The sequence below is a fragment of the Arachis stenosperma genome, chromosome 9 (assembly GCF_014773155.1).
Source record: "Arachis stenosperma cultivar V10309 chromosome 9, arast.V10309.gnm1.PFL2, whole genome shotgun sequence".
Classification (NCBI taxonomy): Eukaryota; Viridiplantae; Streptophyta; class Magnoliopsida; order Fabales; family Fabaceae; genus Arachis; species Arachis stenosperma.
In genome coordinates, this window is record NC_080385.1 from 49885017 (window position 1) to 49910448 (window position 25432).

General features: G+C 33.1%; 3 protein-coding genes across 3 annotated transcripts; 2 read left to right on the top strand and 1 right to left on the bottom strand.

The window, feature by feature from the left end:
* The first annotated feature begins 13364 nt into the window (after window positions 1-13364).
* On the top strand, window positions 13365-13854 carry LOC130949492 (uncharacterized). Its single transcript, XM_057878195.1, has 2 exons — window positions 13365-13541; window positions 13630-13854. The coding sequence occupies exons 1-2, from the start codon at window positions 13365-13367 to the stop codon at window positions 13852-13854; spliced, it is 402 nt and encodes a 133-aa protein (XP_057734178.1).
* A 4833-nt stretch (window positions 13855-18687) lies between these two features.
* Window positions 18688-21242, top strand: LOC130947793 (UPF0603 protein At1g54780, chloroplastic). Its single transcript, XM_057876499.1, has 3 exons — window positions 18688-19255; window positions 19781-19973; window positions 20794-21242. Exons 1-3 carry the CDS (start codon window positions 18821-18823, stop codon window positions 21039-21041), a joined length of 876 nt encoding a protein of 291 aa, XP_057732482.1. The 5' UTR covers window positions 18688-18820; the 3' UTR covers window positions 21042-21242.
* Window positions 21243-22018: 776 nt separating this feature from the next.
* LOC130951716 (GDSL esterase/lipase At1g54790) lies at window positions 22019-24278 on the bottom strand. The gene is made up of 5 exons (XM_057880423.1): window positions 24033-24278; window positions 23154-23354; window positions 22908-23074; window positions 22561-22831; window positions 22019-22350 (listed from the first exon to the last, which is right to left on the bottom strand). The coding sequence occupies exons 1-5, from the start codon at window positions 24274-24276 to the stop codon at window positions 22058-22060; spliced, it is 1176 nt and encodes a 391-aa protein (XP_057736406.1). The 5' UTR covers window positions 24277-24278; the 3' UTR covers window positions 22019-22057.
* Between the last annotated feature and the right edge of the window lie 1154 nt (window positions 24279-25432).

Consider the following 25432-nt stretch of genomic DNA (forward strand, 5'->3'; position numbering starts at 1 on the left):
GATGAATAATAGAATAAAACTAAGACCAAAGATGTGGTCAAAGACCTCTAATAATAATAAAATGTCCTATTTATACTAGACTAGCTACTAGGGTTTACAGAAGTACATAATTAATGCAGAAATCTACTTCCGGGGCCCACTTGGTGTGTGCTTGGGCTGAGCTTGAGCTTTACACGTGTAGAGACTTCTCTTGGAGTTGAACGCCAAGTTGTAACATATTTTTGGCGTTCAACTCTGGTTCGTGACGTGTTTCTGGCGTTTGACTTCAGAATGCAACATGGAACTGGCGTTAGTGCCAGTTTGCATCGTCTAATCTCGAATAAAGTATAGATTGTTATATATTTCTGGAAAGCTCTGGATGTCTACTTTCCAACGCCGTTTAGAGCGCGTCATTTGAAGTTCTGTAGCTCCAGAAAATCCATTTCGAGTGCAGGGAGGTCAGAATCCAACAACATCAGCAGTCCTTTGTCAGCCTTCTTATTAGAGTTTTGCTCAGGTCCCTCAATTCCAGCCAGAAAATATCTGAAATCACAGAAAAACACACAAACTCATAGTAAAGTCTTGAAATATTAATTTAGCATAAAAACTAATGAAAACATCCCTAAAAGTAGCTAGATCCTACTAAAAATTACCTAAAAACAATGCCAAAAAACGTATAAATTATCTGCTCATCAATGATTCATATGGCTTTGGTATTATGGCTTAATTTTGTTAGGCAAGGATGGCTACAATTTTACATTTTTCTAATGATTGAAAAAACCGAACAAACCGAACCAAACCAAAAATTGGTTTGGTTTGGTTCGGATGGTTTCGGTAAAAAAAATAAACCAAACCGAACTGCAGTTTAATTAAACGATTGGATCGGATGACTTTTCTCTAAAAATTCAAACCAAACCGCATCGCAAACACCCCTACTGGTGGAGTATTAGATGGTTGGGACACCATTGTTTTGGTTGCAAGCTTTGGGGGCCTTGCATTATGTAGCACTAGACGAGTCTCTATCTATAAAAAGTGTGAAGTTAGTGAAATTTGAACAACAAATAAATTGGCATAGTGGTTAAATTTAAGGTATAATTTAAAATATACTATTACCTGTAGAGAATCTTCATTCTGAGACATAATTGGTTGGTTCATGCCAAGTTCAACCTCAACTTGGCCTTGATGTTGAATTTCTTGGTGTGCACCAACTTGAGATGGTACATCAGTAGGTGGGATAGCATGGGTAGGGTTCACAACTGGAGCAGAAATGGTAGGAACAGTAGGGTTGGAATTACCACTTTTAGCAGCAGCAGCCGCAGCTACTATAGCAGCTGCCATTTCTTCAGCTTTCTTTTTGGGCAGTTTCTCTTGGTGTGGGCTTTTTCCCCACAATAACAACAAAAACCTTCTTTATAAATCCTCTTCATCTAGGTCTTTTGCTTGTTGCTTCCATAAGGGTCCTCGTTAACATCCTTTCTACATGTTTTCTTGGGTGCCCCTAGCATCTTTTTGAATTTCGAAGCTTGTGGTCTATTGTATGAAAACTTCTCCCACATTGCTTGGCCAGAATAGGATTTAAATAGAATGCATATGTGTCATAATATGTATTCATTGTCAACCACTTATGGCAAAATTCATCAGAATATTTTTTGGCCCTAGCCAATGCAGCACAAGCATGGACACAAGGCATCCCTGCAAACAGAATTACAATAGATACAACCAACAATAATTAAATATATTTTTATCAGAAAACCAAATCATGGTATCTTATAAGATGAATCTTGATCATGTAACAAAAAATAATTCATTAGCTACCACTTAGTTGCCAAAAACCACATGAATATAGTCTTTCTCCCAAATTAACTACCATATTGGTTGGGTGGCCAATGACTTCAAACTTTTCATACTTTTCGTCTCCATACCATACAGGATTCCAACTCTTTGATTCCTTCCTTATCTTCTCCAACCTACTACACTGTATTGGAGGTAAAATTCCAATGTGGCTCCTAAGTTTCACCTTATTCCTAGCAATTGTTCTCATGACTGTCTGATGAGAAATCTATCTCTATATGAATTGGCTTTTCTTTAAATGATGATCTTGTTGGAGGCTCCTTGCTTACTTGCCTTGTCATAGGCCTTCTAACATATCATCCACCTTTGGTCAAATTCTTTTTTGCTCTACTATCTTTAGATTCAGTTAATTTGTTGGAATGGTTTGATTTGTTGAGTTGGGTTGATTTATTGGGTTGGGTTGATTTTTTGGCCTCAGTTGATTTTTTGGCCTCAGTTGATTTTTTAGGTTGTAACTTTGGATATTTCGGTGGAGGGTTCGACTCATCCGAATACATCAATTCTTTTTTCTTAGATGGTTGTTGTTCCTCAACATAATCCAGTTCACACATGAGTAACTACGTTGTTTCTCGTAGCATAAAAGTACATTTTTAGCATCTCACCGTCATTAGTCAAGGCCCTCAAACCAGTTGTCAAGGGCATGTTAGGAACCAACCACCTACATTACTTGACCTTATTATAGCCAAGGTGTTTATAGTAGTGTTTGACTGAAAAAATATCCAATGTGTCTGTATCTAACCCAGGTAATTCTGAAATTTGTTCCTTATAATATGTCAAGCTTTCATCTTCATTTCTGAGGTGATATATAATTTTAATGAATTGATCTCCCATCTGCACACATAAAAATTAAAAAAATATCATCAACAACAACAACTAGAACTAGTATGGTTGATATATATATATATATAAAAGTTCTTATGTTAGTGCAACTAAGTAGAATTTTCAGTTCATTTCACCACTACAATTTCAATTGTAAATATAAGAAACTAACAAAATTCACTTTAATGTTTATTCAAATGATTCAATTGAATTGAAGAAAGAGGGATGTAATAAGGCAAAATAATGTAATTTGACTACTCTTTACCATATCTTGACAAGGTTTGTGTTACTTAGATTATTTTTTTATTAGTTTAATATTGATGATAATTAATTATAATAGGAGTACATACAGAGTACATAACGAGTATATAAGATTACCTTCAAAATATTTTTTTTCTCTCTTCAGTTAGACTTGCTAAAACATAAATTGCATTGTTGTTATAAAAACAACAGACCAAAACAAGTTCATTAGAAAATCAGATCAATTACTCCATGTTACAAGATGCAATAAGTAATTGACTTAATGTGATTAAGACTTAATGTGATGAAACTGCACCTCTCTTCTAAATAAAACAGAGGAAGAATCAAATGTAACATATTGCATATGACAATCTGATTCCATCTTTTTATTTCTTAATCCATTGATTATCAGACAAACACACCCATGTTAAAACCCTAATCCAAAAAAAATTCTCCTAAAATATTCAAAATCAAATTAATGGTACAGGAAATGATCGAACATCTAACTAATAAGCCAAGAAATTAAATGATATTCACTGAAAACATAAACCCTAACAGAGAATAAACACAAAAATTAACATATACTAACATGCAAAACAAAATGCATTTAGCTAGAATGCATAAAAAGGAAAAAGAGGAGGAACCAAAAGTGAAGCAAAAAACAAAGCATCATCATGGGTATAGAAGTTTTTTTATTCACTATTTTGCTTACCTCAAACTTAGTCAATGTTAGTAAAGAGAAGACGACTGGTGCAATGTGAAGTGGTTGAAGAGAAGAGAATCGCGACTTCAACGAATCTGATAAGTCAGACTCGAAGAAAAATTGAAGAGAAGAGAAAGAAGAATAATAGTCCTATTATGGGGGAGAATATGGTGTAGTGCATGTTTAACTAAAACGTTTGCCATCTCATATAACATGATACAACGTCATTTTGGGCTGTTTGAGCGTCAAACAAAAACATCGCCGTTTTAGTGGAGTCCAACGTGGCATTCTGTTGTACACGTCATCTCTCCAGTAATGATTCTGTAGCGAAAACTACCGCAGGCACTAAGATGATTAAAATTTATAAAGTTTAGGGACTAAATAGAGGCAATTGAAATGTCAAGGACTAAATTGAGGCTCAAATATAACTTTAGGGACCAAACTGAGTATTTTCTCATTAAAGTGATCTATGTTATCTTTAGGTACTTTTGGGATAAAAACAAACTTTTTATTATTATATTTTTTTTATAGATAGAGAATTTCATTAATCAAAATGAAAGGTCTACATGGACTATAGACAAAAGTTAAGATGGGAAATATTTAAAACAAGAAATAACAATAGAAAAATTCAGAGATAAGAAAGAGAATCTAAGTTTAATAAAGAGAAGATAAAAAGCAAAAGAAAAAGACAAAGAGAGTTGTGTCATATATGGCTTTAAGAGCATGTCTAATGTTGATAAAATAAAGCTCCGTTTACTATTCCTCTCACAAAAAATGGAGACAGAGCGTTGGAAGAAAATAAAGTTAAATTTTTCTACATTTTTTGAGGTAAATAAAGTCCTATTAAGAGGAATTAAATTTTTTTATAAAGAAGCCAACCAAAATTAAACATGTGTGACGTGTGACTAACAATTTATTAATAATTATATTAAATAATTAAATTATAATGATTTTATTAATAATTATAATAATTAATTATATTAAATAATTATATTTCTATTTAATTAATAATTATATTTAATCAATATTAAATAATTATTTATATTATTATATTAAATTATAATTAATTAAACTTGTTTATATAAGATAATAAATTTAATTTTTACACATTACAAAATAATTTTTTTGTTGAATTATTTTTTTATTTATAAAATTTAAAATGCTAATCACATTAAAAATTAGCAGTTGTAAAATTAGTCATTGTAAAATTAGCCATTGAAAATTAGCTGTTATTGTGTATTATTGTTATATATGAATTTTTTTAATATTAATCGTTTTTAATGGCGAATTATTTTTTAATTTATAAATTTAAATAATATTATTATAAAAAATAGTAATTATATTAATTTTAATTAATTAATTAAATAGGACCATAACAGAGACTCAAAGTTAGTTTCTGCCAATGAAAAAGAGAAAAATATTTTGAGTTCCTATTTACTGTTTATAACGTAAAAACTGATTTGGAGCTATTTTTTATGACAGGTAAGTCATAAATAGAAATTTGGATGAGTCGCTTGTGGAGATGGTCTAAAGAATTTGAGCGTTTTCTTCAGTAGCTACAGCAGCTTGAGCAACAACTTGAGAAGGAGGTACTTTCTTGTCTTCGAAAATCCTTGCCTTACGAACTTTTCAAATAGACTACAGAAGGTTTGTTGCCATTGTCACCTTGTGTCTTCCACCATTCATTCCATTTAAATGGTTAACCAGCTCCAGTCATCATTTTCATGGGAATTCTTCGGTCATCAGCGAAAACTCAGAAATTCTCCATGCAGTCTCTGCACAGTGGACCAAACAATGGGTCACCGTTCCTGAGTTGGATCTGCACCTGAAGCAAATTGAGAAAATCGAGCTTATCCTATCTTGGAGTCTTGCTTGCACACATAAACCTCTATACATCACTTTTTAGAAAAAAATTTTAACCTTTGGCTAAACTTTAAGGTCCCAAATTGAGTACCATAACGATTTTTCCTGACATTGTTCTAGTAGATTTTTTAGCAGGGGTGAAAAAGTTAAAAAGCTACCACGTAACCAGATGACATAGAGTAAACTCCACTCTTTTCACCAGTCCAGGTAAATGAATCTTCATATTCTATGAGACTTGTAATTAAAATGGCTTGTTGAAATTTTGGACTGAAATGATTAGTTATTGCTTTTTGGTTCCATTATCTGATAGGCAGTAGAATGTCTGAGACTCATATTGGTTGATAGTTATTGTTCTGATTGGGGTTAGTAGTCATAGGAAAAATATTTTTTTGTCTAATGGCCTTCCTTGATTCTCACCTTATTTTTTCTCCCAATATTTTAGTGAATACCCTTTTTTTTATCACTTTTCTTCCTTCCATAATATTCCTTCTGTCCTTCATCCTTAAGATGGGTTGTTTCTCAATTCAGCTCTAAGAAAGCTGCTATTAAATGATACTATTGATTATACGTTAAAAAAATTTTAATCTAACTAAATATATTATTGGACAATTAAAATTTTTAATTTCACAGTTGTTGATAAATTTTAACCTAACTATTAATTATTTTATCATTACAATATTTTCACATAATTAATTAAAATAATTGTCATATTAAATGTATTATTTATTATTAGCAGATTTTTTTAACTTAGCTAATTTATGTTTTTCTTAGTTATACAAGGAGCAAATAAAAATAAAAATAAATTTAAAAGAAAAAATAAAAGAAATTTTATATTAAAAATAAAATATCCAAAAATAATAGTAGTAATATATAAATTAAAGTGACAATTTAAATTTCTCTAAAACTAATATAATCAGATGCTAATATTAGAAGTGAATTATTTAAATAATATTTAATCTATTCTTGGCCTTAGACACATATAGATTAAGTCATTTTTGTAATGACAACCAATTAAAATAATGTCATCAGTTTGAACATTTAGAATTTGTACGAATTCAGACCATCCTCTTGTTAAATAAATTTCATCATCCGCTATTCATGTAATGCGGCAAAGTATAAAATAGTCCAAGCTTCTCAAAATCGGTTTGAATTGGCCGATCAAATTGCGAACCGACGAGGAAAGCAAGTCAGTCAGAAGGCATAACCGCCAATTCAAAAAATCGTGATTGGACCACTGAATTGACTGGGAACCGTTCGGTCAAATTTAACCGAAATCTGGCCGGATTTTACATTTTGGATGAAAACAACGCTGTTGTATTCATTAATAAAAAAAAAAGAAAGAAAAAAAACAGTAACCTACAACCCAGAACCCTAATTCCCTTCCTGGAGCACTCACTTGCTCACTACCAGGCAGCAACATCTCACCTTCGAGCTCTTCCCTCACTTCATCACTTGCTCCATCCACCGTGTTACTGCACCGTAGCAACTACTTGAAATCACCTTTCTGCTATTATGATCGTCTCCGCCATTACTTGAAGCCATCATTCCCACTACAACTCTTCTCACATTGTTCCTTTGTCGCGTCGGTTCTATTCCACCGCGTTCCAGTCCTTCTCTGCTCCAATTTTACGATGCTCTAGCCTCCACGTCTCCAATTTCATGGTGGTCCAGGCTACCTCTTCTCCAGTTCTGCCACGTTCAACTTTTTGATGCTCCATTACCTCTATAATTTTTAATTTTTCTTTTTCAATTATTGTTGTCATTACTTTGTTTCAGTTTAGGATTGTTAATAATGTTCTTTAAATCTTGATTATGATATTCTGTGGTTCTATTGTCTTTAATTTTTTATTGTTGTTAGTTTTTATAGTGATTTACTAATTTTCTTTGATTTTGTTATGGTTATGTTATGGACTTATGGTTCTGTGGTTCTATATTAGACTATACATTACCAGAAACACGGTGATTAGCCACGGAAAAAACCGTGACTAAAATCAAGAAAAACCGTGGCGATGAAGCGTTAGCAACGAATGGGTATCCGTGGCTAATAAGGGCGACGCATTTTCAGTTAGCCACGGTTTTTGGCCTGTTAGCCACGGTTTTGTGACCCGTGGAGACATTTAAATAGCCACGGTTTTTACTATTTTAGCCACGCTTTAAACCGTGGCTAAATGACAACAATATAATCAACAAGTATAATTTTGCCACAATTTTGTCCGTGGCTAATATTGGCGGGCTGGGTTTTTTTGCCACAATTTTGTCTGTGGCTAATGTTAGTGGGTTATTTAGCTATGATTTTTTCCGTGGCTAATCATAAAAGATAAATTAAATATATATATATATATATATATATATATATATATATATATATATATATATAATAAAGATGCTACTTAGTACAAAATTATATCGTATAAAATTAAAAAAAATTAGCCATATCCATATAAGTAGAATTCTTATTAATAAAAATATGAAATTTAAGTAATAATGTTGAAAAGCAAATATCCTGAACTAAATGAGTTTAAACTATTACAAAATCAAGTATCATAATGCATCATTATTAGATCTCTAATGTCTTCATTGGAGTACCTGCGAAAACATTCAAATAAGATTGTGTTATCTCTTAATTTATGAAAAAAAAATGTTCCAAGACATTATTTAAAATAATAGTTTAATGTTAAAAAAAAGTAAAAATGCATACCCAATAAAGCTGATTTTTCATTTTCACAACATAAAACATATTATTAAACTCCTCATCAATCAATATATTATATATTGCTAGACTTATATCTTGCTATACAATTTTCAATTCAATTGCTTCATGTAAGTAAGTAAGATATCATATTACAATCAAAATCATTTAGAGACAGAATTTAAAAATAAAAATAGAAATGTATTAGCAATTAACAAGATCAATATTTTAGAGTAGAAAGTTGAATTTACCAGGTAACTATCGAGCATGCGAATCTCCCAGGTAAATGTCCCTTGTTCCATGGCAACATGCATCCATTACTTTAAGTTACCATTGTTCACATATTCATCCATTAGTAGCTTAAATATTGAAACAAAAACAAATAAAAATGCTATTGATAATACAAAGAAACAGATATTATGTACTCAGGAGTTGTGAGAGCATAGATAATAACTTAAAATGATTTACTTTGCTAAAAATAAATACCTGTTAACTCCCTCCAAGTAGGCACATAAGATGTTTATGTCTAACATGACCTATAGCCTCCACTTCAATTATGACTTCTCTTTTCTTATTCTCTATTAAATAATTTCAAATTTCAATCACACAACAACTTCGCTTTAATAATTGAAAGAATCAACGGTCTCAATTACTGTCTAGTGTTATAATGAAAGAAAGGTTGAAAGAAGCAAATCAAATAAAGTATCCTTACAATTTTTTAAGAAGTTTTTTTTACTGCCACCTCATTTCTATTTGATCAACGTATAGAATGCTTCTTACCATTCTTGGAACTTCCTTCTTCTTCATACATCAAACTAAAATCTCTCTCGTTGAGATAGTTTAATCTACATTTAATAACATTGTTATGATCACAAAATAATACTCATATAAAAAGAAATATTCACAAAGACTATGCTCTTAAAAAAGTTAAGTATATAAAAAATTACATGTTTGAAGAATGGATGCTACCATAGTGATCTAAATGGTGGAACTTCTTCTTCTAAAGTGGTTTAGAATGTACATAACTAAATGCATAAAGTTAGACTCAAAAGTAAGAAACACAAGAAATGATAAGAAATGTAAATAATAACTCTTGTTTCCTACCTTGCTATGGTTATGAGCATTACCAAAATAATGTTGATTTTAGAAATTTCAGCATATAAAAGAGAATTAAAGTTAATTAGGAATATAATTAATCACATTAGTACGTACTACTAAGTAGATAATTATATTTATGCATTTAAATTATACTTTATACCAAAAGTTCATTCTCTATACCATCAAAAGGATAAATGAATAAAACATGAAAATCCAAGACAATGCACTCATTTCCACCAACAACAAGAAGAGAAAATTTAAATCGACCAATATTTTAGAGAGGCAAGATTCAGAGCACTACCTCCTCCAGAGAAAGTGACGGTGAAGGAGGTGCAATGAAGCAACCTAGGATTCCTTCAAGTCTTCTTCGCGATTTGCCGTAGAATCGGATTCCGCCGATTTTGCTTGCTTACTCGAACTGACGGTACTTGAACTACTGCAAATCATGGTCCCTTCTCTTCCACAAAATGTCTAATGCGATCGTACTCAAAATTTAAACAGGAATGGATTGAGCATAACGGATTTACTCTGAAGGTTAGTTGACTTGACCTGAGTGCAGGAGCTAAGAAATTACGGATTTGGAGAAACTGAAGAGAATGTTATTAGCGAGAGGAGTTGGCTGCATGTTATCAAACTTGAATCAATTACAGGAGCTAATAAATAGGAAATTTGGGAAAAAAAATAGTGTGAGGGAGTTATCGTAAAAACTGGGTGAGTGGGCTACTAAATAAAAGTTACATTTAACATTAGCGCTAAAAATTTCATTTATCTTATTATAAATGTTAATTTGAATTTTGTTTAGTGAAGTAACTATCATTTTTAATTTAGAATAAAATTTAATTTTAATAAAAATATTAAATTATAAATTTTATAATTTTAAATTATATTTTAAAAATTTTACATACAAATTAGAATTTAGAATTTTGACCCGTTGGATTTAAAAAAAATTGGCATCAATAAAAATTAAAATAAATAAACTTAAAACTTAAAAATTTGATACCTTTGGCTTAAAAAAGAATAAAAATTTTGTACATAGTTAAAAAATGAACTTCCATAAAGTTTATTTTATTTTATTTTTTTATTAAATTAATAAAATGTTAATAAATAGATAGAATAATAAAATGTAGTTATAAAACTAATATTCTGAATTTTAAGAGTTAGAACTTTGTTCATTAATATTGCACTAAATTAATAGTGAGTAATTAAATTAGTTATTATTCCAATCAATCATAGTTAATATTTTTTATTTTTTAGAATTAGTTAGAGTTATTTTATTAAAGATAAATATGTACTTTTTTTTGTACTCTTTTGATATTCTTTTTATAATTTTAACATTCATTTTTAATTGGATTATTTTATTTCATTACTAAAGTCTCTAAATTAATGCATAATGTGAAATTCAACACTGAAACTGTATTTGGCCAAAAAAGAGTACGAATAAAAAAAAATGACAACTAAAAAATATAAATAGTAAAATTGTATGTATATGAATTAGTCTTTTTTTATTATATTACAATATGATTTTTATAAAGTAATGAACAACACAGCCACACAAAAAAATTACTTTTAAATCAAGAAAAAAAAATTAAAAAAAGATTCGGAGATATGGCAGAGTATAATTTTTCAGCGGCAGCACTAGAAAGGAATAAGGGAGAAAAAACTAACAATTGGAGAATTGGAAAAGCCTGCATAAAAATTGAGAAAAAGTATAAACTGCATAAAAATATTTTGAAAGGAATAGAGGAAAACGCTAAATTAAAGGCGAAATTTTGAAGTGAAAATCGTTTGAATTCGTCACGGTGATCATTAGGTCTGTGGTAAATGAAGAAAGTCATCTCAAGTTAGCCACGAACAAATAAAATCGTCGAAAAAATCCACAAAATTTAGTCACGGAGATACAAGACGTTGCAAGTGATTATCACGATCATATAATTTGCCACTATTTTTCATTCGTGGGTATCTTCCCGTTGGTAATACCCGTATTTATAGTTATATTTTAGTGTGCTTATTTATATTTTATTTATTATTTTATTATAAAATAATTTTTTGATTAAACCACGGTTGAACTAGTGAACTAATAGGTAAAGTGGTTCGATGATTGGTTCGATTTTCTAATTCTTAAAATAACCACATCAAAAAACTAAATTGACTTTTATTCACATTAATGGCATTGCATTGACGCACCAAAAGGCCAATAATTTTTCTAAGAAAGAATCATAATATGTTATAAAATTATTTTTATTCCTTTGTTGAACTCTTACATCCATGAAATTAGAATTTGAATTAGTGAACACAACTCAAGGTGGTATTTGATAGATGTGGTATATTGTAAACAATTGTGGCAAAGAACAATCGTACTGTAACGTTAGACGAAAAGAATAAGTTTGAATAAGACAATTATCAAATTATCAAAAGAAGAATAATAACATTACTACATCAAAAAATATCATAAAAAATTGTAATTTGTACCTTAAAGGAATTAATTTCAATGAAAAATGAAAAATACATTCTTATTCTATGAAATAGTCAAGAAAGAATAACAAATTAGAAAATTGAACCAAAATGCTTTGATTTTTAAACTTAGAATTGTGAACAAAAAAATAGAATAGCACGAAATTATTTATTGATATCAATATTAATTTGATACTAATTAATCCACATGTGCATTATAAAAAATATTAACAAAACTATTAACGTTAGTATCATATTTATGACTAATTATGTTTAATTACAAATTATATTAGAATAATTGATAATTAAAATTATTAACAATCAATATAATTAGAATAACTAAAAATATTAATGATTGACAATTAGTATAATTATGCTTTAAATGCTGATTTTCATGCAATTATAAAAAATATTTTTCTAAAATAAATTAAAAAAAAAAGTATACATACTAACACCAAAATATATCACATCAATATTTTTGGTGCCATAATACTATCCGTTGTATAATTTATTTATCTATTTTTATTATATAAAAATTAATACAAAATTATTATGAGATGAATTTATCCTATATAGTTATTTTTTATTATGCCATGTCAACTATTTTAATTTTTAAATAGATGATAATCACTAAAACAGCTCTCTTACCATTAGATCATGTCACCCATTTTGAATAGGTGCCATTCATGAAAAGAAGTTTCTTGTATTATAATTGTTTTTCCTTAAAATAAAAAGTATTTCATTAATCAATACTCTTAATTAGTTGAATTTATTACGAATCATCAAGCATTTTAATTATAAAATAATAGTTAAACACAATTAACATCTATATTCAAATAATAATAATAATAAATTTCAATTATAAATATTCAATTTGCATATTGTTATGGTCTACTTATATATATAATTAACAACATTCTTATTACTATTGCAGTATGGCTTCATTGATCTCATAATCTCTGATATGAATTATCAAAAAAATTTCAACCACTTTTAACTTTGGCACATGATCAAAATTATAACATAGAGCACCATTAAACAAACAGGCCAATATTTAAATTTATTTTATAAGTTTGTTTAGTGCTATATGTACAAAATAATCAAATACAATAATACTAAAAGAATAGTTAAAAAATTAAATATGACGAACTTTGTTATTCATTTTTAATTATGATTTTATAATAATTCAGGGATCACCTCTTCATATCTGTGCAAAAGATATAATTTATAAATTTAAACATTTGTTAAAACAAATAATTTAATATACATAAAATATAGATTGCTAAATCAGTTTTATTATAATTATATCAGAATTTAATATGATACAATTTTTTATTGAGTAAAGTATCATTTATATTCCCAACGTTTGGGGTAAGTCTCAAATCTATCCCTAACGTTTTAAACGTCCTATTTTGCTTCCAAACGTTTCTAAATGTAGTCAATGTTATCCTACCGTCAAAATGAGAAACATTTCGCTAACGCCGTGGCCTACGTGGACATTATGTGACACGGTGGCAGGACATGTTTTCTGACCGTTATTCAATTAAAAAAAAAAACATAAATGTGAAGCAGAGAAGCAGAGGGTCCTCTTCAAAACCCTAATCCCCAAATCCTTGCTTCTCGTTGCTGCTGCGCTGCCTCTGAAGGGCGATTCCACCTGCATGAGAGAAGATGGAGCACGCAGCATGCCAATCTGAAGCGACCCAAGGCAGCAAGCAAGCCACACGAAGTAGAAACCTAGCACGTCGAAGGAGGACAACATGTTACTGTGGGGAACGGCCTGTCCTCGCAACGTCGTCGACGGCAAAAAATCCTGGGCGGAGGTTCTGGGGTTGCGTTAACTTCGGGGTGAGCTTTAGCCATGTCCTTTTTTGTTGTTGAGTTTTGTGTTTTGACCATCAATGGGTGTGAATTGGCCGTCTCCTGTTTTGTATAGGTTGGTGAAGAATGTGGGTACTTCGTATGGGCTGAACCAGAGGAAGATTCGTCACAAGTTTCTAGGTTAAGAATGAAGGTCAGAAATTTGAAGGGCAAACTGGATATGATGGAGTTCAGGTTCATGGTTGCAGTGGGAGTTGCTTTGGTTGGATGGACACTTGCACTAATACTGGTGTTTGAGAAAACAACAGCAACCAAATTTGGGAGACTCTCACTAGAATGATGTTGCTGGTTATAATGAGTTATAGGAGAAAATTGTTAGATGGCTAAATTGTGTTCTGTATGTTGGCTTAGAAATAGTAGTGATGTTGAAGTAGTTGCTATTTTGTTGAACTGAATGATATTGTAATGCAATGTTATTTTTGTAAGTTTTGGTTGAAGAAAGGCTAGTTTTGTGCAGATTCAATGTTGTTTCAGTGAAAGAGTTGAATGAAATCAAATTTTGGGTTTTGCAATATATTTAAATCAAGCTAGTCAATAGGATGGGAACAAGCATTTCTGTAACATATTACTTAATGATTAACCATAAAGCTGTCATTGGATACAAGCACAAAAGATTGGAAGCAAAATAACAAAACAAGAGCAACACACTTTGCTCCATAGTAATGGTCTGCAATAACATACTAGTGTCTTAAAACTAGTTTCCATACACTGTAAAGATACTAAACAGAAATCCTTTACTCATAAATAAGTAGCCTTAAAACATAAAACAGCAGACATTATGCACGTCACATCTTTTTCCATGCTTTAGGAGGTGTCCTAGCCATGAATTTCAGTTGGGATTTGTTGATGTTCTTCGATGGGCTTGGCAGCACCCTCAGACTTGTGGTGGATGGAGTCAACTTAGCCTTTTTTGAAGTAGCCTGAGATTGTTGTGAACTCACGTCATTAGAAGAAGATTTTCTCTTTGGCCTTGTGACTGTGGTCTTCTTTGCAGCAGTTTGGGATTGCTTAGAGCCCTGGCTGGAGATAGTGCTTGAGATAGTGCTAGTGGTAGTGCTAGGCTTGAATCTGGAAGCTCCTCTTGTGGATCCAGCTACTTTATTTGCCTAGCAGACAACCACAATACCAGAATCTCATATCATAATCTATAAGTGAAATTAAAAAAATGAAGCCGTAACTAACAGTGCTTACCGATGCAGTTGCAGCTACTTTACGCTTCTTTGGACAGGTCCGTTTGTTGTGACCTCTAGCAAAACAATAGGAGCACTTCTGATTCTGCCCTTCGCGAGACACTCCTCCCCTAGTTGGGTTCTCATCTGCAGCCTTGTTACGTTTCAGTTTAGGCCTTCCAATGGGTTTCCTGTATATTGGTGGCAAAACGTCATCAAAGGGTGTCTTCTCCCATAGGTTAGGGCCATTCAAGGGATATACCACATGCTGGTAGCATTCAGTGTAGGTTGCTTTCTTGTAACAGTTTGCAACAAAGTTGTCAACGTTGAAACACATCTTCCTGATGCAGGTCATTGCATGAGCACAGGGGATCCCAGATAGTTGAAACTTCCTGCACGAACACTCATGATTCTTCAAATCAACAACGAACTTCTCTTTGCCTCCATGGATACTTGTAACCTCATATTTGTCACGACCAGCATACGTGCTCACCCACTTACCACTTGCATAAGCCTGTTTCTCAACCTTAATCCTGATTCGGGGCAATACTTCTCTTGGGTATTCAATTATACGATCCCTATTATCAGCCCAACGCCTCATTATGTATACTCTGATGTCTTCAAGCATGCTGACTACTGGTTTCTCTCTGGCATCCACAATTACAGAGTTAAATACCTCACACATATTGTTTACCAAGGTGTCACACTTAGACCAAGTCCCAAACTTGTGCCGGCACCAATATTTTGTTGGTATCTCCATCAGGTGATTGTAGGCTCCATTATCAAGACTTTGTATTTCAGCCATTCTCCTCTCCCACTCTTGTAAATAAGTAGCCTTTGCAGCATTCCACATCATCAGTTTTAGTTGCAGCCCTGAGAATCTCTTTCTGAAATTACTGTAAAGATGTCTAACACAGAATCTATGATCCACTCCGGGTATGAGCTCATCAAAGGTTGGAACTAAGCCCTAAACCCACAAGTAATAGTTAATGCAGTAATTAGATCAGCTAATCTATCTGTTAGGCATAATTAAATCAGTTAATGCAGTAATTCAGTAACTCATTACAATTCAGACCCTAAAGCATACACTACAAACACTTCCTCATGCAATTCAAACACCAGCATACACTTCAAATATTTTAACCCTACAATTCAAACACCAGCATACACTACAAGAATTTAACCCTACAGTTCAAACAGCAGCATACACTACTAAAACTAATACTAGGTTCAATGAAGTAGGTCCTTAAAACTAAGTTTAGAAACAAGTACCTTCTGTTGGTCAGACATGAAGGTGCAGCTCCTTATCTTGTCATAGCCAAAGTCATCACACAGATTGGTAAGGAACCAGGTCCATGTGTCCTTCGTCTCTGCTTCAACCACTGCATAGGCTATTGGCAGCCTCTGGTCATTCGGGTCCCAGCCAATAGCAGTGAGAAGCTGACCTCCATATGGTGTCTTGATGAAACACCCGTCCAGGAAAATTATTGGACGGCAAACCATGAAGCTCTTCTTGCATGCATCAAGGCACACATAGAGTCTTTGAAACTTTGGCCTTAAATCCACACCAGGTTTTGGTCTCTCTGAAGCAAACTCTGGTGGTCTCTCCACTTGCAACTTCACTGTAGAACCCGGGTTAGACCTCAGCAATTCATGACAGTAGTCATAGAGCCTCCGATACTGCTCTATGTACGTTCCTTGTAACTCATCAAGAGCAAATTGCTTAACCCGGGCAGCTTTAGACTTAGTCAGCTCTACATTCCACTTACTGTATGCTTTCTTCATTAGTGTGGATAGATTTATCTTTGGATTCTCAGCAATTTTGTTTAGAAACACCTTGCTCAACCATTTTGCATGCATAATCCCAATTTTCAACTCCCTAGAACAGCTATGCTTGTTGTGGCAGCTGGTTAGTTGCCATGTTTGCTCATTCTTCATCTTCCCACAGTATGCAAACCAGTTACAACCCTCTACGCAAGTCACTTTCACTCTCCGAAGATCAACCTTATCAAACCTCAAACCCCTCCCAGTATGTACAGCATAGGCAGTAGCACAATCCTTAAACTCCTCTCTTGATACATAAAGAGTCCCAATCTCCCACTTGTACTCACTCATGTCCTTTAGCTGCTTGTGCAAAGGATACCTCTTGGCAACATTGTTATCATCCTCATCATCACCAACAATAGGCACATCAAGAAAATCTTCAGATTCATATCCTTCTTCCTCATCCCCTAAACCTGCAGCAACCTTCTCCTTACCTCTGTCATTGTCACCCCTACTCTCTTTTGCTGCATCAGTTTGGGCTTCAGTTGTGCCAGCCTCGAATGTATCCCCTACCCTGATGTCAACATCAACTAACCCCTCAGCCCCTTCCTTATCATCATCACTGTCACCAAAAACAACCTCAGCTGCACTATCTTCTGAGCAATAACCATTTCTGGAATCAGAACTACATGAATCACTACTGTCATCTACACCACCCTTGGGAGTATAGTCCTCGTCCTCGCTGCCATCACTACCCTCTTCTTCCTCATCTGAATCATCATTACCATCTTTCTCACCCACATTCACTTCCTCCACAGTTGGGCCAGAATTTGTCTCCACATGTCTTGCTGAATGGGCCTCAAAGGTTACAATTGGGCCTGGCCCATTAGATCCACAAGCCTGCTCCTGCATGGTAGTTTCAGTACTCCCTAACATGTCTACATCTTCAACCTCTTCATGGATATCACTAGGTTTATGAACTACATACAGCTCCACCATATCCTCCCTAACCCCAATATTAGCCATATCCATTGCATCTTTGTCTGTTCGCAGCATCCTTAAACCTTCTTCTGTACTCCCTCCCAGTGATTTGTACCACATTGCTGCAATGTCTTTTTTCAGATACCCTTGTCTGCTTACTATGTCATACACCTCAATCAGGCTCCACTCATCTTCATTACAGTAGTCTATCACAGTTGTCTCCCCACCCAAATACTTCAAAAGCCCACCTTCAAGACCAAAGCTTCCATGGTGGTAAACTTTGACACTAAAATAACTCATCCTAAAAACTACAGACCCTGTTACATCAGATCAGCAAAGTGAAACTAGTAAATTCATAAGCACATATTGATAAACCAAAAACAAGTCATTTCATGCCCTAACTAACGTACGCAGCGAACATTTCTCTGGGAATACATGAATTCAAATAAACCCTAACGTGTAAACAATCTCCTATATGACCTTTGTTCTTCATCGAACTACTACAAACAAACCCAAGAAACAAAATTTCTTCCTAGTACATACCTTGTCGAAGGAAACCTCTCTGTCGCCAGACCAAAGGTGCGATCTTTCATGCAACACAAGCAACCGCAACTCGCCAACAACCTTGTAGCCCCTCCCTGCGATCACCCTCGAAGAGGTGTCAGACGTGTGTGGTGAGGAGAACCGGAAGGATCACACTAGCGTTGAGGTACTCTGTTTCTTCAACGTTTTGTATTTCCTTCAGTGAATGGTATAATGGGCGCGAAGAGGCAGACGTGTCTCTCTAACCCTTTGGGCTTACAACCTCAGCATCCACGTAGGTAACGGCGTTAGCGAAATGTTTCTCATTTTGACGGTAGGATAACATTGACTACATTTAGAAACGTTTGGAACACAAATAGGACGTTTAAAACGTTAGGGATAGGTTTGAGACTTACCCCAAACGTTGGGGACATAAATGATACTTTACTCTTTTTTATTTTAAGAGTTATATAGATTATTTTATAACTAATTATAGAATAAAATGTATCTATTATTTTTAATTATCTAAAAAATTATGAGAAAAAAATTATAGTATTAGGTTTAAATCTAGTAATTTAATGATGTCTAAAACGATCCACGTGGCTAATTCTAATTCCTCTCTATTTTTTGTTCTAAAGACATTATCCATTTTCAAACACAGCGAACCAATCGAAACCACCCAAAATCTTGAAGCAAAGAGTGAACATTCAATGATGTTGAAACAGAACAACACTTGTTCTTCTTCTCCATCTCTAACTGAAAACTGAAACCCCATTTTCCTTCTTCTTCTTCTTCTAATCCCAAACAAGAATGGGAACCATTTTCCCTCCTCACACTCACACTCTCTCTCCACTATTCAACATCAAAGCTTCTTCATCCTCAAGAACTCTCTTATCCCCCTCAAATTCCATCTTTTGCTTCAAACCCATTATTCCAAGCCTCAAGAAGAATCAAACTTTGTCCTTTAAGCCTTCATCATGTGCAAGCTGGTTGAATCATGCCCAGCAGGGCCTTGCTGCTTTGGCTATTTCTTTGGCACTCAACTTCAACCCAATTTTGTACACTGGCAATGCATTTGCATCTGAATTTGATGTTCTTAACGAGGGTCCTCCAAAAGAAACTTATGTGGTTGATGATGCTGGAGTGCTTAGCAGAGTAACAAGGTCTGATTTGAAGCGCTTGTTATCTGATTTGGAATCAAGGAAGAATTTCCACATCAACTTTGTCACTGTTAGGAAACTCACGGTTAGTTATAATTTACAACAATTATATGTTTTTAATTTTATTTATTCATGTTAATGCACTTGATTTCATGTTATTTTACTTGAAGTTGACAGAATGTGAAAGATTAAACAAATTCTTATCATGATGTGCTGTGAAAGATTAAGCAAGTTCAATGCATGCTCTAGGAACATTCACAGCCACACACTTTTTTTGTTTTATATAATTTGAAAACTTTACAAATGAAAATGTGTGGTTGATGATGCTCTTGAAGCAAGTATCAAATGTTCTTCAAGAGCATGCAAATATTTCTCATGTATGTTAAGGCCTTTTCGATGATGGCTTTAAATTGTAGTCTGCAACATTAACCTGAATTGTAATTTATTTCTTCTAAAGCCATAGAACATGATTGCGTAGTTTGATCCATATAGCAGACGCCATGTAGAGAAAACTGTATTGTTGTTGTTCTTGTCTAACCTTATCGATGTTCCTTGCAATGCAATAATGGAAATAAGAGTAATTTGGTTTTATGATGTGATGTGGTTGCAGAGCAAAGCTGATGCTTTTGAGTATGCTGATCAAGTTTTGGAGCGTTGGTATCCTTCCATAGAAGAAGGCAACAACAAGGGTATTGTGGTTCTTGTCACAAGCCAGAAGGAAGGAGCAATCACCGGTGGCCCGGCTTTTGTCCAAGCTGTTGGAGAAAAGGTTCTTGATGCTACTGTCTCTGAGAACCTTCCAGGTACTTCCAAATTCTGCTCTATAACCTAATAGTATCATCATGAACAATTGTGGCTAACTTAACTGAATGTCTTCTATTGATGGGAATAGATTCACTCATGTGAAGCGTTTACACGATTCGATCATGTATGATGATCTTTCACTGTTAGCTCTCTTTCGTTAATTTCTTGTCTGAGCTCTGCTTTCTAAATTGATAGTGAAAGATCACACATTAAATGAGAAGATCTATCATGCATGTTGTAAAATTTTTTATAAGACATAGTTGATTTCTACTAGGTGGGCCAGCTTTGAACAATTTCTAAGTTGGATTTAGCAGAAGCTAGCTTTATATGTTCATCTTTGCAAAAACCAAAGCAGATGAATTTTGAACTTGGCATCTGGTTGCATCTTGGTCCGAACGGTTGAGATGCCATGCTTGTCAGGCATATCTGCCCACAATATGCAAACAACTCCTATATATTTATGTTTATGCTATGCAAAATTTTCTTGATCACCATGACATCGTTTGATCCATGTGGTTTTGAAAGAATTATGTATTCTATAACATTTGGTTATGTCTGAATCCAATTCCTTTTATACTTCTTAGACATGTTTGGTTAAATGGTAAAGAAGAGGTGGAAACTTTCATGTATGACAGTATGCATATGATGAGTATAACTACATATGGAACTCATCCACAAAAAGTCTACCTCCTTTTTATCACAAAGAATCATTTATAAAACTTGTCAATCTTCTGAAATTTTCATCAACGAGAAGCAGCTGTAATCATTTACTTTTCCATGTGATACAAAACCAACAATATCCAATTTTTCGGTATGCAGTATTGTCAACGGATGAGAAGTACAACGAAGCTATTTATAGCACTGCGAAACGGCTAGTTGCTGCCATCGATGGCCTTCCAGATCCTGGTGGACCAACATTTAAGGACAACAAGCGCGAGTCTAACTTCAAGTCGAGGGAAGAGACAGAAGAGAAGCGTGGACAGTTCTCTCTGGTTGTTGGAGGTTTGTTGGTCATTGCCTTCGTTGTTCCGATGGCACAGTACTATGCTTATGTCTCCAAGAAGTAAGAAAATAGCTATGTAATTATAGTTATATCTGCTTTCCAAATTTTCACACTCTCAAATTCATAATGTGTAATGTGTAGTTGTAAGTTGTAACTATTCTCATGTTACAATTTAGATTGAGATGGTGAATAAGATCTTTTTATCGGCTTGTAAATGCAATTCTAAATTATGTGCATTGACTATAATAGAAACGGTATTTTTTCACCTTGCTGGGATGCATCTCTAATCAAGTATAGAACTTGCTAAAAGAAACCAAGTAGAATAAAATCTGCTGAAACCAGCTTATTATGGTTTCTAAGCTAAACATTTTTTTTGTTACTTTCTAAGCTTCTAACCATGCAAATTGCAGGACATAATAGCTTGAAAATAACAAATTTATCCTCTTTACCTTTCACTATTTAGCTTTTCATTCAATAAAATAGACATAGTGTTCTGCTGTCAATCGTTTTGAACGAGTAAAGTACTACTATTTTTGTTCTTAACATATGGTTAAGTCTTAATTTCACCCTTGACGTTTAAAACGTTATATTTTTGTCTTAAAACATTCGTTCTATTTTTGTCCTTTGGTCAAAATTAAAACTTTTTCTTTCAAAAATATATTTTTTTTCAATTATTATCTGTTTTTTTTCCCCTTACTTTTCTACCATTTTGACTCTCAAATCATTATAACCACTGCAATGACCACTATAATTATAATTTTTGCAGTTATATAAAAAAAATATAATGGAAGAAAATGCAATTTTAGAAGAAAATTTTTAATTTTGACTAAATGATTAAAATAGAACTAAATAACATTGTTTGAGATAAAAATAAACGTCTTAATCGTTAAGAACAAAATTAGAACTTAGTCCAAAAGACGAAAACAATACTTTTAACCTTTTTAAATTGTTGAGATAAATTCAGGAAAAAGGAATCAAAGCTTGTTTGGTAGAATCATATATATATATATATATATATATATATATATATATACCCTGCACTACACGAGTACAGAAAGAATCAAATAATTGTTTATCACACTACATGGATTGGGATTCAGTGGTTGTGACTTGAGCAAGAGAAGGAATTAACATTTTGCCAGAGAAAGAAGGGTAGGAGTATTTTCCAGTGAGAATTTGTGATGTAACATATTGATTTGCAGCCTCAGTGTAGTGTGTCCCGTCCCAACTCACATACACACTGCTATCATTGCAGCTCTTTGCTGTGACAATGGTCCCATTCAAGTTCTTTGTCGACCCACAAGTCACTCGTTCGTCGTAGTTCAATGGCGGACCTCCATATCCGCAACAAACCATAATAGGCTGTTGAAACCCTGCAAACAAACAATAACATAAATTGATGCCAGGAAAGAGATGCAAGTCAATAAAAGGACAGTCCGGTGTACAAACATCCCAAAAGGTGAAATGTACGCCGCCTAGCCTGATAATTAAACATTGGTGGCTGGTTCTGCGACTTGAACCGGTGACTTTGAGAAAAGTACTAACACTATGGCTCAAACACACCAATTAAATACTTTAATTACCATAATTGGAGTAGTTTGAAATGAGATTTGATTTAATGGTAAAGATATCAACATTTGTAACATTTGCATCTGGATATTGGCCATGCAATTTAGTGCATAAAGCTTGAAGCTGTAGATTAAAGGTTTTAGCCGCTTGGTTGTGCGAACTAACGCATCCTTGTTCATCAAGCTTGGACGAATCAGCGCCAAATTTGGCAATATTTTGAGCCAAGCATCCAAGAGGACCAGTGTTATGTATCCAGAAATTCCTAGCCCCTTGGTCATATAGTTTCTAGCACACACAAAAACATAGTGAAAGTTAATTTCATTAAGAAATCAAAGGAGCATCATCAAACCATTAAACCAACCTTGATTCCAGTTTCAAATTCCAATAGAATATTTGGAATTGAGGCAAGAACTTGGTCCAGTGTTTTCGAATAAAATGCACCAGCAAGATCGTTCTGGCCTATGTCGAACATATACAACCCCCTGTTGAAATAATCTTCAGCCGGGACATATTTTTTGTATTTCTGACCTGTAACATTGTAGTGTCGACAATTTGAAAATGAACTAATAAATTGAGATACTTGAATCCCAAAGGAATTGTCATATACCTGCTGCAAGCAATTCAAGAACGCGAGCTTTGAACCGAATAAACTGAGATACTTGAATCCCGAAGGAGAATGGACATAAAGATGCTGCAGTGGCTGCAAGTATGGTTGAACCTGCTGCTGCAAAGTTGCAACCTTTCTGGAAGTTTGGCAAACCAATTGAATCCATGTAGGCATTCAAGAATGGCATGTGCATTGCATCCACTACAATAATCAACCAACATGAATAATGTTATGCGTATACATATATACTGTGTCCCCTTATACCTTAATATCAAATAGGATGTGTCAAGGTCCTAACTATCTAAAATTTAAATTTGAGTACTGAGACTTACTAGGATTAAATAGTGGAGTAAATGTACTTGAAGAACAAAGCATCTTTTTACAATTTAAAAATTCTTAATCGGTCTCTAATCATCCAAGGCTCCTGACACATTATCATATTACTATTTATAGAGCCGCTTAAATGTTACTTGGATGATTGAGGACCTATTTTCAAATTGTGGAGGGACGCTTTGTCTTTTGGACAAATGGTTAAGACTTGAAAAATGCAGTTACTCTACCAAATACTAGTAGATTTTCGTTGATCATAAATATTTATGAGTAGTTCTCTTCATCAGATCCTAGTTCTATTCTCTCATTATCTGAATTACAAATCAAACTATCTTCCAACAGAAGTAACTAAACTCACGTCACTTGATTTCTTTTTATTGCCATTACCACAGACGATACCTTTACTACTATTTATTCATAGTCTTGGCTTCATCAACTAAAGTTCAACCTACATTAACTGTAAATATATAAATTAAAAAGGAACATTATGATTATTGCAATAAATATAAGCAAGAAAATTCTATGAATGTAACAATGTTAGAAACTTACTTAGAAAGTCAACAATGAGACGACCATTGCAGAACCTCCCGGTTGAAGAAGCATTGAAGTAACTCTGTCCATAAGGTTGGATAAGTTGAAACCCCAACCCTGCAGCAAGATCACCTGTGTCGGAATTCGAGTCACCGAAGTTGAAAACAGCTGGATAACTCAAGTCAGAGGAATTTGCCACAACCAAAAAAATGCAATGTATGACAACTTTAAAAGCAACAACATTATAATTCTTAGAAGCCATGGCAAACTCTCACTTCTTGTGTGCAATGTTGCCCTTTATATATATGTGTGTGTGAACCAACGTTTAGAAGCTTGCTTGTGATACTTGAAAAGCAACTGAAACTCCAAAAGGGAACCTTTGCTTTTCTTTTTGTATTCATTACCATATGCCGTTCAAGAAAAACAAGTCTTGCGTATCACAGGATTTTATTGCTGCACCTAATCATGTCTTCCATCATCCTTTTGAAACTTAACAATTATAACTAGGTAAATTCTATGGTGCCTATAATTTGATGTCTAACTTTTGCCTAACTTACTTTTTATGGTAACTTTTGAATATTTAATAATTATTTACTTTTATACTTTTAAAATTAAATATTAATTTTTAACTCTTTTTAATAAATTAGACAAATACTTTTAGATACCATAGCAATCACCAACTAACTAATATTCCCATAAGAATTTAAGAAGTGTGGAAAGTTTTCACATGTTCCAATACACTTTACTGGAACTAAGCTATTCCACCTTTATAAGCCGTCCATTAAATGATTAAAAAAAACGGATGAGATAGATTGAGCGGGGTTTAGTGGTAATTGGACATATTAGAGTTGAGTGATCCTAGGTAGTCAAAGAATAATTATAATATAGAAATATTATGTAAAAACTTTTATTTTCGCAAGTGATGTACACCTCCTTATCACCTACAATTTTGTTGTATGTTTCGAGTCATTAATGTTCTTTTCAAATTTCAGTTTCTCCCAAATCAAATCCTTAACATCTCTCAATCACATTATTATCCATTAAAATGCAATAATTCTCTGCAAAAATTATAGAAGTTAAATTAAAAATTTTTAACAACTTCTACTATATAATTTATATTTTACATATAGACTATTAAAAAAAATAAAATATAAACAAAAATTAAAAAATAAATTTTTAAAAATAATTATGAACTCGTCATATTAAAATCAATAAATAAGCATACATACGAATATTAAATAAAAATATTAAAATAATTAAAATCATGACCTATTAGTACACATATGAGATAATTTGAAGAATACAATAAGATGTATAGTTTAAAATTTGATAATATTAATTATAAAAATTTATTAATTATAGACATCATATATATGAAATTATGAATATTATGAGTGTTATGTGTATGAATTTATGGA